Below are 15,000 nucleotides of genomic sequence, written 5' to 3' on the forward strand. Positions count from 1 at the left end.
GTTCCGCCAGACCCCTGCAAGAATGCGCACATGAGTCGGCACAACACACAACAGCTGGAGAGGCAGCCTGACACAAAAGATTGTGGCATCCAAATAGTTCATAAAAACTCGTCTAATTAGTGACAACAGTTACGTCGTTAGCCACACAAAAATAAAAGAATGTTTTTGTCAAAGGATGTGACGCTGTCGAAACATTTAACGTGGAGAAGGAAAAGCCACTCCTAATTAAATCACCTCCCAGGGGAAATTAAAATATTACAATGACTTTTCCACTGTCCGTAAAACAAATGCCTGCGAGCTTTAGCAAACTTCCTGTTATTATTGCTGAGGAACTGGAGTGTGCTGAATATAGATTTACCTAATTTAAGGCAAATTAGCACGGGCATAAATTACAGGACCCGAGATCACACCCTGATGAAATGACGCATGAGGGAAAGAAGGCTGTCTTGGCAAGATTCTCAGACAGAAACCATTTATCTCTGAATTCCAAAGCATGGCATCGGGTGCACCCGTGAAACATGAAGCAGAAGGTAAGCAGAGAAGACAGAATGGCTGAAAGGAGGGTCCGTCTCCGTCTGAAACTTCCCAGATATCCTCTCTGATAGCGTTTGCTTTTTGATCTCGCGGTTTGATGGGGGCCTGGGCCCAGGAGTGCTCTGAACTCAAGGGCGTGCCCGGGAACACAGAGAAAAGTGCGAAGAGCTGCTTGCACACTGCTCTCACCCTGCGAGCACACCGATAAGACCAGCATAATTTGTCATGCTCAGAGAGGAAATAACAGCTTTGCTAATGCCACAAACCTCCAGCTAAACAATTCCAGGGGAAAAACATGACTTCTTTTTTTTACCTTGTATGGGCAAACACTGTGTAAATAAACCAATGACAAGAACAAGCAAACAAAGTCTCGTCTCGTGGCGCTGGCACGGGGAGACGAGCCAACACTTGCAGCAGAAGGGCTAAAAGCTAGAGGCGGCTGCAGCATGTGTGGCCGGATCTGCCGTTGGAGAGAGGAAGCGGGATGCCACCTCGCAGCTCGGGGCTGAAACACCTTGATGGCTACTTTTAACGCACAGCGCTGCCCTGGCGTCTCCTAAACGGGACATTTTCATACAGGCCTGCGCAGATTTGAATATGCTAAATACTGTGTATAGAGAAGAGTTTGTTTATTTAGGCCCGGGGTGCTATGCTACACACTGCATACTACTGTAAATATGGCTTAGTTAACAAACCAAATGTATACCCAATGAATTGAGATTCTCTTGCACAGCATTGACTCAAAAGTGCCAAAGGACCTGCGAGACGGGAGTGTTGAAGCGCAAGTGGGCATGGCAGGCCCGTCAGTCCGCGGGACTGCACCGGCGGTGTGAGGCACGCACTGTGCAGGGGGAGGAATGCGAGCACAGGGGGTCTTGTGTCTGGCATGTGCTGTCCGGAATCAACTCTCCGTGAAGGGGGCACGACCCGGTTCCTAGAAATGCTCAAGTCAAGCCTGCTTTGCTCCAAGCCAAAAGTCTGATCACAGTGATATTGTGTTTTTTAGCATTACACACCAGTATAGCATTAACAGACTACCAGTGTGTCAAAACTTCATCAACAGATAAAGAATGGCCTTGTCTAATTACATCAGCAAGCCAAACTGCCACTGGGAAGATGAAAGCAAACCGGAGCCGTTCCGGACATTTGGTAGATTAGGTCTAATTGGCACCCACCCTCGCGCTTCCTCTGGTTAGGGTTCTGTGGGCTTTGACCTGTCCAGCTGACGAACAGCCTTGCACACCTCAGAGCAAGAGTAATAGTCCAGTGTCAGCTATCCCCAGCTATAATTATAATCAGAACCATTCGAAGATTAAAGATATAAACTGACCAAGATCAGTTTCTCCTCAGTTTCTTCTGGTGAACAGAACCAGTATCAAATTGTTTTTTTTTTTCCCCATAAAATTAATAATACGGCTAGACATAGCCATTTACAGGAAAGGTAAATCTTAGTTAAATGTAAACCAGAAAAACAACTGCTTTGCCGATTCCAGGCCAGATACCAGAGGTTTACCCCTACAACACTGTGGAAAGCCCTGCGTAATTCAAACCGGACTCTCACAAGACCACGAAACTCTATATGACCTCAAACGGTTCTAGGATTAGATTCCCATTGGTTGCCTTTAAAAACCGTTCCAGAAACAGCTAGGCAAGGCCAAGGATTTTTAGGAATACAGCTGAGCCTCCTGGTATGATTATTTAACCCTTGTCAGCCTAAGACCTGCAGGGTCCTTGTGCTTTTAAATAATGCGGACCGTAATCCTCCTAAGACGCTCCCCGCTGTGCCAGGCCAGACAAGACAATACTGAACCCAACGAGAGTCCACTGGACTTTACTCAGCCATGCTGGGGCGCAATAACGGCGCCCTCCTCAATGACCTGAACGACCAAGCGGAGGTGCCGCCGAGCGCCTGCAGTCTCGTAAACAACCGAATCATGTCTCGTAAACAACCGAATCATATGTCTCGTAAACAACCGAAACATAAATCTCGTAATCTTAGGAGGTAACGTCAGTCGTAGGCTATTTGACGTCAGATTCAGGCAAAGCTTCACTATGAAAACAGGGGAAAACACAACAGAGGTAAACAATAAATATGCGAAATCACCCAATGTACTGATTTTTTCTAGACAGTCTTGCTCTTTGACTCAGAAGCTTACAACTTAAAAAAGCGGACCGAAACAACCCAACTACGCAATGAGTGTGTGTGAACGCCCCGACATGCGGGCTGTAATATTTAACACACCCTGCTGATAAATACTAGTTCTAATGCCTCGCAGCCTCAGCCTGAGCTGGACTTTACCGGGCACTTCTGACCAAGTGCGAGAGGTGGAACGTGACAGGCGACAAACTCGAGATGGCCAATGAATATTACATTTTTCAAAAACTAAACTTGTTAAAGGCTCAAAATATTGCCCGTCCTTGTGAAGTCTGTCCTTAAAAGTCATGTGAAAGCTTTGCCTCTTATAAACTCGTATCCACAGCGATGCCATATGCGAGGTAGGTCATAAATGTCAAACTATGACAGTAAAAGCTGCAGTAGAACTACGCAACGCTCCGACACGTAAAGACGCACGGCACCAGGTGGACAGTAGACCGTCCATGTCCATGTCCATGTCCATGTAACACACCTGTACCGAACCCTCCACAGGTGAAGGGGACCCGGTTCAGCGCTCCTACCTGCTCAGAACAGCGCAGGTCACTCGCGATATTAGTTCAACACATTGACCTCGAATTCGCAAATACTATTACCTAGGACGCTCCAACGATACAAAAAAATCGCCCTTAAAGCTTGTGCGTGTTACACATGGGCCGCGCTCCTCTTAGCCGGATGACTTACTCCAACACTCTCGTTTTTATTCGCGTACGGGACTCTTCCTCCTCCTTTGACAGGCATCCTGCGCTCTTCAGGAAAGCCGCTTCAGCAGTAGGAGGTTCGCGGTGGACACTTGCGCTTCCCTACAGGCGCTTTACGTCACGCATGGCCACCTCAAACGTCCCCGAAACGCTCCGTCGGATGCGACCCACGGCTGCCCACGGCTTCTATGACCAAAGGCATAGCCGGAGAAACACGCTCGCAACGGGAGACTTTCGAACAAGCCCACCCACTTCACGGTCATACCAAAACAGAAACAGGCCAGGGGGACCCAGAGCCTTAAACGGTTGCAAGATTCACGCAATAAGCCGACATAAAGTTGAGCGCAAGTGGCGTGTATTCGCCACGAAAAGCGTCGCGGTGTTACACGCTTTATTGATAAACCCACAATGTGATGGGGGATTTTCTTGCGCGATACTGTCACCCCCTGAAATGGGTCCGTCCATGTGGCAAACATCGATTTTAACTGTTTTCTGAAAGTTATAGGATAAAACTGTTTGGGCTGTACTGTCAAAGCTACAGGATAAAACTGTTTGGACCCTGGGACCCTAACTGGCGTACTGAAAATTATTATTATTTTTTTTTAAAAAAACAAAACAAAAAAAAACCATCAAAACGTCTGATTTGGTGGTTCCCTGATTTTTAACTTTTGACGTCCACTGTCTAAATCTACTATCATATACTGTCATATAGGAGGGTAAGCGTCTATGGTGTGAGTTGCCCACAATCCAGTAAACTAATATTTAAAAGGGCTAAATCAATGAATTCTATATACTGTGATATTTAAAACTATTTTATTTAAATACATTTCTTGATATATACATTATAGAATATAATATAACTGTTACGCTGTACTAGAATTAATTTTTTCTGACCAATCCTTTCAGAAAATGTGAGGCCTTATGAACCAATACATGAAAGCAATAAATATATAAATAAATAATTGCGAGCATAAACGTTTCAGTGGTTTAGAATTGTAATTCCAGATAATTACTGGTTGAAACAAAGACTGCTGTTGTCTATATAAAGCCAAAACCTTCAAAGGAACCCATTCTGTATGCAGTGTGATGTGAACACCATAGCGAAAATGAACAACAGAAACTGTCTGTGTTAATAAGTGAGTTTAAATGCTCGTATTGCTTAAAATAGATTAAATGTTCTTTTTTTAAACATCAGCGGGAATTGAGCAACAAACTGGCCGAAGGGCGAAAATGAGCTTATTACTCAGAATCCCAGTATACACTGGGCTACACCCAGTTGAGCCATGACAGTGTCTGCTACTAGAAATCCATCGGCTCAACGCTGAGGTCAGCAGGCAAGCTTCTCCTGTCATACATGATGTCATAATCAGCCTTTGTTAATGATAAAGGGGTGATGCATCTGTGTGGCTCTCAGGGGTAACAGCACCAGACTGTAATTCTCTCTCTCTCTCTCTCTCTCTCTGTGTGTGTGTTTCATGCGTGCAAAGAGGTCGCCTTCATATGCTCACCATTCATCTCTTCTCCAGTAAGCATTTCTGAATAATCTGTACAGCCATTCAGTGACCTGACCTGATTTGGACATTTCTAAAGCTGCTTTGTGACAACATCTGTTGTAAAAAGCACTGCATTTGATTTGATTTGATTTAGCTTAATTGAATTAATCACACATCACCTATTCAAATGCAGCAGCCATACATAAAAGACCTGACTACACAGTGGTACTCTCTATTTTTCCTGTGTGTGTGGGATTTGAAGCGAAGGGGTGGTCATCTCAGCTGTAGAGTCTATTCTGTTGGCTAACCTTGGCTGCACCTATGGCAGTGAACTGTCATGTCGGCCTTTGCTCCATAAACTGACTGTGTCGTCATAATCACTGCTGAAGAACCAATGAAGAGCCACTGCATACTTTTAAAAACAGCATTTGATCGGGATCTTAGTTTTCTCCTTCTCAAACAGCAGTTTAAATATGGCGGGTTTGTTCAGGATGTCCTGTTAAGAAGACCCCCGCCTCCGTCGCGTGCAATATGACACAAGTACTGACAATTCACTACCCAACCAATCACACATGTAGTGGTAATTCACTCTGACCAATCACAACATGTAGTGGTAATTCACTCTGACCAATCACACATGTACTGATAATTCACTCCAGCCAATCACACATGTAGTGGTAATTCACTCTGACCAATCACACATGTACTGACAATTCACTCCGACCAATCACACATGTAGTGGTAATTTACTCTGACCAATCACACATGTACTGACAATTCACTCCAACCAATCACACATGTAGTGGTAATTCACTCTGACCAATCACACATGTACTGACAATTCACTCTGACCCAATCACACATGTAGTGGAAATTCACTCTGACCAATCACACATGTAGTGGAAATTCACTCTGACCAATCAGTAGTCACTTTTCAGTATTACCTTGGCTCATTTGGAACCAGAGGTTGAGGTTGAAAAAAAGCAGCAGGTCCCTGGTACTGTCCATAACTTCTCCCAGTGGAGAACCAAAAAAGGTGAGAGGAAGTAAGTTGAGGCGAGATGGTACCACGCAGTCGAAAAGCTCCATAACACTCCTGTTCTTACGACTCAGTGATCTAAGACAATGCAAAATATACATGTACCACATCCATGTAAAGTTTGTGTGTGTGTGTGTGTGTGTGTGTGTGTGTCCTATATTAAGCCTTTGTTTGTTTACACTAAATATAGTACCCCAAACCTTTCTCTCAATAACACTCCTAGTGTAGGTGTAAAAACTGGTTTAAATAGACTTCAGCACATGGATCAAATTAACACCTACAAAAATTTACACTCTTCAGCAAAGCTCATCTTCCCCATGAAATACAACAACCTGCACCTCACATTGTGAGCTGGAAGGAAAACCTATGCCATGATGCCACTGACTCACACCTAAAGGGTAGATGCATTTTAATTGATTTATAGTTATAAAATACTTTGAATTGGGTTTTAAAAATCTAAATATTATTGCTTGACAAGGACATACTCAGGTTTTTGGGTTTAAATGCAACAACTAATTGGATATAATTTGAATGACAAGTATGAATTAGTTCCCTCTAGAGCATTTAGCTTGACCAGTAGGCTTTGACGGTACTTTCCACGGGTCTTTTACATGCTGATGTGAGCTGGTGCACAGAGCGGGCTCTCTGGAGCAGAGCGAGGGTTTTGCCAGCTTCCTGCTACTTCTGTCCTGTCACTCATTAGAATGGCAACGCTGCAATTCTGCCACCAAGCGCTGAGTGATGTGTCTGACATCGCTAAGGCAACCGAAGACTTATGACCTGGGACTTATGCCTTGGGACTTATGGGTGAACAACAACAACAACAAAACAATAACAAAACAACAGCATCCCTCTAACAAACCATTCACCATTACTGGTTATGGGCCTACAACAGGTTTGGCAATAACTGGTAAGTCTACGTCACATGAGCCTGTGCGGTTTTATAGCTGTGCTACTACTGCTGAAGTATGTGTTGGCCCTGCCCGGGAAGGGAGTAGCCACAACAATATGCAGCCTGAAGTTATGGATTAACAAGCATTGTATTTGGAAGCACCTACTTTACGGAGTTAAGAACAGCCCAAGAGGAATAAGACGTATTCAGGCACTGTGTCTTTCATCTACGGTCCTGCAACAAGCATGCATTTGTGTCTGTATATCGCAGCTGACTTTCTGCTTCATGAAAAAAGTTTTTTATTTGTCTTGATTTGGATTTAGAAATATTTTTTTAGCGTCAGCTACTTGGATGGTCAGGTAATTTGTCTGTGTGTGCAGTACCCCCTTTGAACACAAGAGGGCCTGTTTACACACTTTTGGCTGCCCCGAGTTATTTAATCAGAGCGCAAATTTGTAAATAATCCATAAAAATATACACACTGGCACCAGGATGACCTCTCTGAACCATGTCAAGTTTTTGAAGTCGAGGAAATGATAAAGCTCTTAAAGCCTAAGTATGATCAGTAAACGTTTCCATAGTAAACCTTCCTGGTCTGCTGCACAGCCCTTCCTAATGGGGTCTGCGCACAGCAGGGCCACGCTCCAGTTGGGCGTATTGTGCTGTTCACCCTGAAATCAGGGAGATTTCGTCTGGATTCTGGCTGCACTGCAGAACTATAAATACTTCATGACCAGAGATCCAACTGTCCTATGATATCTGTCAAGATGGCAGGCACTGATTGCTTCTCTCACCAGCCTCTCTTGACTGAAAACGTCGCTGGGTTTTTTGGAGACGTAAACGTGACGGGCGCTGAATGCTGTGAGAAGCGCGCGCTGGGCGCGTGCCAGTAACCGCACCGGAGCAGTAAGCGCAGCGCGCGCAATCCTCCAACGGAGGAGGAAGAGGAGAGGATGAAGGTGACCCGACGAGCGCGTTCCCGCCGCCCCTTGGCTGTGCGCGTAAATCAGCCCCGTGGATCGCCTGACTCGCCGCTGCTGGCTTGCGTGAGAAAGTCCAGATCAGCAGCGGAGAGGCAGAGATCAGGCCAGGTGAGGAGGAAAAGCACGCACAACCGTCTAAAGGGCACACCTGTATATTTAGAAGCTGCTATTTATATTTAATGGCATTTGTGAATTAGGAGTACATTTTTACCATGATTTTACCCCTGGTTTAGGATGTAGTGAAATAATGTTTCATTAAAAAACACATTTAAAATATAAAAGTTTTCTTTTTTCGTACTAATCTTAGATCCCAAGTACCAGAAAGGCTTCGACAGCAAGACATTTGCTCAGCCCCTGGTTTGCCTCCCCGTATGGGCATTAAATAAAATTTCACATGAAGGCCAGAAGAGGTACACTCAGTGGAATACTTAAATAAATACTCTCCTAAGATCTAAATACTCCCCTAAGCCCACTGGCTGAAGAACGCATTCCAGACAAGCTGTTGCTAGTATATTGGTTTTTTTAAATCCTATTTAGGCTGTGATTGTTACAGATTTATTTAAGGCCACTGCTTTGTGCTTGTGCAACCGCAGTTTCACTCTTAACTCTTCCAGTGGAACCGTGTTTTAAGGAGGGATGATACTGTTAACATTTAGGTTTCTTGGAATAAATACATGTTTGGTAAAGTAAAGCAGAAAAACTGCAGTCCAGTAATGACGTTTGCTGTACTGTCACTGACTCACTGACACATGCTGATGTGGTTAACGGGCTGAGATTGGCACGTGACAATCATTGTGTCCTGGACCGTATGATTGTTGTATTTTTTTTGCACAAGCTAGAGGCAGGAATGCACCAATTAAAGGCCTCTGAAATGCCCTGCTCATCTATAAGGGAACGTAAATGAAAAATGAATCGAGGACGTGAACGTCAAGGACATGTCCGCGCGTCACTGGGGCACGTGGGCATTGAGAGACGACGAGGAGAAAGCATGAAAGCAACAGGCGTGTGATTATCAGCAGGAAGAAAGAAAATGAAACGGGACGCAAAATACCTGCGGCAGCGGCGTGATTTTATGGATGGAGTCGTGCAGCGAGTCGGCCAGGCTCTGCGGCTTGCTGCTCCGCTGGCTGCCCTCCCTGCGGTAGCATGTACGGAAGAGTTCGCAGCCGCACTGCTCCCTACAATAAAACACGCGCGTTAGCACACACGGTGAACTGGATGCGCGCAGGATCCTCGGGTCAGTTTATGCGCTGCGGGCCAAGTGTGTTTGCTTGGTCGGGTCCTGCAGTATTACCGGTCACTTACTGGAGAGACCGTCTTATGTTAGCTGTGCCCAAGTTCAGTCCTGGAGATCTACTGCCCTGCAAAGCTTAGTTACAGTCCTAATCTTGCACACCTTCTCTCTTATTATACCGAAGAACTACTGACTACTGAAGGACTCGATTAACTGGATAAAGAGAACTAGATGAGGGTTAGATCTAAACTTGAGTGGGTCACCAGCACCCTTCTTGGGTTCTTCTGGTGTAGGTCATAATGTGCAAGTCTGTAGTTTGTTACGTGAGCTCAATCTAGCAGAATTATTTACTGGTTGCACTCATGGAAAGACTGGGTTGTTTTGTTCTGGACCTTTCAGAGCACAGACACAGGAAATAACATAACAGACAGAACAGTTCAAAAAATTGATATGGGTCATGTGTGTTTACTGCTTGTTGCAAGGACTCTCTAAATATGGGTCTCTTAGCACTGAGGATGATGAAGATCATGTCCCTGCCAGTTTCAACATGTGGCAGACTCTTATCCAGAGCGACGTCGTATTTATTAGTCCGGTGGTACGTATCCTCACTGTGAACAGAGCTCATAACCATGGTGTTGTCAGCACCTTGCTCCTGCCCGCACTACCAGGTGAGCTGCAAACCCAGTGGTGGATGAGCTCAGAGAGAATGGGGCTCTCCAGGAGGGTTGCATCCCTGGCCACGCTGCTGGGGTGTGATTTGAGTACAGAGCAGTCACTCAGCTGTCCAGGGGCATGTTGGTCAAAGCCCAGAGTCCTCCAGCCATCCAGACCCAAATAGGAGGTTCTCCAGTCCTAGCTTCTCAGCCGCAACGCAGCCAACCACGAGGAGCCAACGCACGGCAGCGTGTACGCACGCGAGAATTTACATAAAGCATTCCGACACCTGCACACGGCCCACCGCAAGCCAACCTGCTCTAATCAACGTTCCAAATTTTTCATAATAGAACTTTTGTGCTTTAAATCGGAAGAGACCTTTGAGCCTTAAGAACGCGCCGCTGCGACTGTGATGTTACCTGTGGAGCCCTCACACCATGAAGCAAGAAAGAAGCTGATCAGCTCTCTTCTCTTTCTGTTATTACAGACGCATGATTGGCCAGGGCCAAGGGCAAGAGACAGGAGCTGGAGACACACTGGGAGGACACCAGGAGTGCTGTCCCAGTCAGCATGTCCTCATTTCTGTCAGTACCGTCCTCGTCGAGGCAAATCCCGCCCTGGAGAACGACATCACCGCACGGTTTGGTGGCCTCTCCGCTTCACACCTGGAGCGACTCGTCAGCTAATACAGTTTCTGTTAGCTGAATCAGGTGTTAAAGGGGGAATGCCTCAGGACTAGAGGATGACATCTGATCTCTCCAAGCCTGAAGCCCACGCGAAGCGTACGCGATCCCCACTTACGGCCAGCAGGGGGCAGGAAGCACGAGTGGGGTTAGACGCAGGCACAGGAACGGTGGGACGCAGCCTCCTGGCACACCGGCCAGCAGCGAGAGTGACGTGTTTGAAAGGCAGACGGGCGTTAGTGCGAACCGCACTGCTACACGCACAGACGAGACCAATAATGAGGCGTGACAGGAGGAGGCGGGGCACAGGTCCTGTGGGGGCGGGGCCGACAGCTCGATCCATTTCTGATCTAGGTGTACTGTTAATCTTACCACACTGGAAACTAAAGAGTTCCTACACATGCAACGCCCCCTTGTCTGCATGCTTTTCTTGAGAATTAGAGAAGCACAACCACCAGATGAAGGAAACAAGAAGAAAAAAGAGCTGAAGAAAGGAAGAGGTTTTACTGACTACTGTAAACTGACTGGATTTGAGCATATGCAGACTGTGGCTACAGATGATCTCCCTGGAGAATTTATTTGCATACATACACAGTCAATCCATAAAAAAGCATCATCGTTATTACACTAACAGACTGGTTGGCATCTGTTTAGACCAAGGAGGGTTGCTGTTATTGTCATGCTTATGCATTCACAGGATGGTTTGCCATGAAGTGTGTGTGTGTGTGTGCGCTGTGGGAAAGAGTGAAAGAGAAAAAAAATAAATCCAGAGAGAAAAGTAACTCCTATATTTTTACAAAGCTGTGTGTGTGTGTGTGTGTATGTGTGTGTGTGTGTGTGTGTGTGTGTGTGTGTGTGTGTGTGTGTGTGTGTGTGTGGTGTGTGTGTGAGGGCTCTGTTTGTGAGAGGGGGACTGAGAAGGCAGTGGGCAGTCTTTACTGGAGGATGAGCCAGAGACATGACAGCAAACACACAATCATAGACTCATATAGAGCGACAACACAACCATACACACAATCATACACACAATCATAGACTCATATAGAGCGACAACACAATCATACACACAATCATAGACTCATATAGAGCGACAACACAATCATACACACAATCATACACACAATTATAGACTCATATAGAGGGAAAACTTCAAACACATGCACCTATGCAAACACACACAGAGGCATATGCTTATATAAAGGCATAAACATGCACACACACACACACACACACACACATATGAAGTCATATGCTTAGAGATATGGGCACACTGACATCCACATGACATAGACATGCACACATCGCTTTGACAAATACACACCTTTATACATAGGCATGTATGCATACCTGATATATACACAAACTCAACTTGATTCTCCAAATGTAGTTTGAATTGTGAAACAGACAGTTACCAGTCCCATTCCAGTACAGGCCACTGGAAACATGGTAGAGTTGTGCACGGAACAAGAACATTTACCATCAGTAAACTTAACATGTGAGTATTCAGAACGGAGCAGAAAATATTCGTTTTCCTTGTTCGGAATAATTTGCAGCTCCATGGCTACGACAGCCACACGCCAGCTTTCACCTGATTGGCTAACGGGTCATCAATGTACTTTTCTAACTTCCCCTCTCTCGCAGAATTCACTGTGCACGCACACGTCCCTGACCATGAGAGGACAGTGTAGGACATGGGACAATGTGACATGCTGCAGAGACAGACATCAGCATGGCCCCAGACCACAGGGAAGTAGCGGAACTGTCCAAATAAAGAAAACATGCCAGATCCCGCTCATACTCTCATAGCACCTCATCTCTGCAGTTAGAGTGTTACGCTGACCTTTAAAGGTGCAATAAGTGGTGTTTCCATAAAAAGTCAAATGAAATGTGAAAAAAAAACCTAAAAGGGATAGTGTTAGGTATCATTTTCACTGAAATGAAATGTGATTCTGGTGGGAAACATGATTCAGCAACAAGACACTATTATGGATTTGTACCAAAATGTATTGTATCTTTAATTTACACATAATACCTACTGTAAAAGCAGGATTATTAGCATTTTAGCAGAAACTATCAAGCAGCGCCCTTAACAGGTCATCGTAGTGTCATTATAGTGTCTGTAGCATTAAAGCTGACTGACTGCAGAGCAGTTAGCCAGTAACAGCTAGTAGTAGCAGTAGCTAGAGAATGGAGATGTTTCGGATGCAGCCCTGTGTTCCGCTGAGCTTGGATGGTGCCTGGAGCTGGAGATGTTTGCCCTTGGAGATGCATGTAGCGGAGGGGCGCGTGCTTGGAACCCTCCTTCCCCACCCACCCCTCCCGAGAGCCACGCCCCTTCCCAGGACTCCATGGATTGTGCCGCCCAGGACTGTTCTGTAGTTTTTTTACTTTAACACACCTGATTCAGCTCGTCAGGTAATTAGCGAGCCCTCCATGAGCCAGATCAGGTGTGTCAGAGCAGAGAGCGGTGCACACGCCAGGCGTCCAGCGCTACAGGGGGACCACTGCACTGCGGCTGGTCCTCTCTAACCTTCTCCACTCTGATGGAAATGCACAGAGATCAGAGATGCTGTACTGCTAAATGCTACATAATCTCACTGTTCCAAAATTTGCATACCTTGAGTCTGGACAAGACACAGAATGGTTGACACAAGCTTTTTAGTATGAATCTCACAAATTTTCCACAGTTTCTATGATTTCTTATTGACAGTTCAAGATCTGTAACTAGCTAGAGAAATCAGTGAAATCAGGCTCACGGTCTCCTTCGCTGCAGAAAGCACATGCAGTGAAATACACTCTCTGAGTGTCTGAGACGTGTGAGGAGTAATGTGTGGTTAGTGGTTAGGGCTTAGTCTGTACGGTCGGTGTAGAGGAGTGCAATTATGGGCTTTGTAGATGCTGTGTGTGAACTTCCTTTCCAGCGTCCAATTATCTTTCTCCCCTGAGAGAGAGAGAGAGAGAGAGACAGTGAACAAGAGACTGAGAGAGAGAGAGCACTAGAGAGAGTGGGACAGAGAGTGGGACAGAGAGTGAACAACAGAGAGAGAGAAAGAGAGAGGGAGAGAGAAAGACAGTGAACAAGAGAATGAGAGAGAGAGAGAGAGCGAGAGCGAGCAAGATTGCGACAATCCAGTGAAATTAGCCTAAGTGACTGTTCATTGTTGGTATTAATTTGGTTGTGGCTGTTTGTCAAGCCTGCACTGGTCCCGACCCCTAACGACGTTTTGATCAGAGCGCAGAGCACTTCCATACCACCGTAGTAAGGAGCCACAGGGGAGCCGCAGAGGTCCAGGAGACGAAGACGCGCACGGGAAAGGACAGAGACAAGCTAACTGGATCAGAGGGAAGGCGAGGACAGACCGTGAGGGAGAATGAGAGGGAGAGAGGGCGAGAGAGAGACGCAAGAAGAGCGAGAAAAGGGGAGTGAGAAGAGAGAGGCAGCACAGTGTGAGAGAGGAAGGAGACACAGAAGAGAATAAAAGGATGGCCCCTGCTCTCTCATTCACCCCCCGTTCGTTTGCTGGATTGTTCTCTGTTCCACAGTCCTGTGAGCTAAAAAAAAACCCAGCAGGGAGGGACTTTTTCGGGACTTTTTGAAAATCTGCGAGAGAACGTTAAGACGCGGGCTGATGACAGGGGAGGGTGACGAGGAGTGTGTGGCTGTTGGTGGGCGGGCTGTAGACGGGAGGGGGTCAGGGGTTAAAGCCCTCCTGCTCCACTACTGCCAGATGCTGAAGGAGGAGCACCAGAGAGACTCTGACAGGGTGGTTATGTGTGGAGAGACTCCGACAGGGTGACGCAGCTTTGCAGCAATACTGGACACACTTCCACAAAAAGCTCCTTAAATCCCCCTGTTCAGAAACAGTCAGAACAGGAACTTGGCTTCTGCAGGACCGGCTGTGAGCCCGTATGCAATCTGTCCCTATTCAACTGTAGAACTTGCAGAACTTGTGCTCTTATGAACAGTGGAGCTGTTTTGTGCTCCAACAAGTCTTGCCTCAGGTACAGGTGCACAACATCGTAAGTGTTCATGTTGGGACATGTTCCACCATCATGTCAGACACACTAACCCTGGAGGACATGAGAGATTCATTTTGGGTACAACATACCACACCCTTTTTTTTTTTATCAAGCAACATTTCACTGATTTTTCAATCATTTTATTCTCCTATTCTTATTTTATATTTTATCTTTATTGTTTATAGCACTTTGTATACTTAATTTTAGAAGTTTTAAAATATAAAATTAAAAATTTAGCATTATGAATATAAAAACAAATGTCATCAAGACATGTCATCCCTGGTCACTTTGTTACCTCAAGGGTCTCCCAGTGACCACTAGGGGCAGCTACTTAGACAAACACCCCCAAAATTCATTCATTGAAGTTGTCTTATGGCATCAAGCATTTTTCAGTACCTCATGAAACATTCAGGGAAGCTTCTTGATTTCCGTTAAGTTGAACGCGTGCTGTTCACCCCAGTGTGCTATGACTGGGCCACGCTGCTGACTGTCCTGTGGGCATCACACAGTCCCTTCTGCGGCGAGACAGCCTTATCTGCACTGGCAGGACTATGTGAAGTGAAGTGAAGCAAAGTGTCAAGAGATGCACTGCTACCATGTCCGTCTCCGTCGCAC

General features: G+C 45.9%; 1 protein-coding gene across 4 annotated transcripts in view; it reads right to left on the minus strand.

Moving 5' to 3' along the window:
* The window catches only part of LOC113580041 (tight junction protein ZO-2), a 42,017-nt gene extending 38,397 nt beyond the window's left edge, over nt 1-3,620 (minus strand). For 2 of the 4 annotated variants that reach the window (XM_027014342.2, XM_035521813.1), the window contains exon 1: nt 3,371-3,620. In XM_027014342.2, coding sequence (XP_026870143.2) covers nt 3,371-3,427 — 57 coding nt within the window. In that variant the 5' untranslated portion in view covers nt 3,428-3,620. The other 2 variants (XM_035521815.1, XM_027014344.2) reach the window with 2 other exon arrangements.
* Nucleotides 3,621-15,000: the final 11,380 nt, after the last annotated feature.

This window comes from Electrophorus electricus, chromosome 23 (assembly GCF_013358815.1).
Source record: "Electrophorus electricus isolate fEleEle1 chromosome 23, fEleEle1.pri, whole genome shotgun sequence".
In the NCBI taxonomy this organism is placed as follows: Eukaryota; Metazoa; Chordata; class Actinopteri; order Gymnotiformes; family Gymnotidae; genus Electrophorus; species Electrophorus electricus.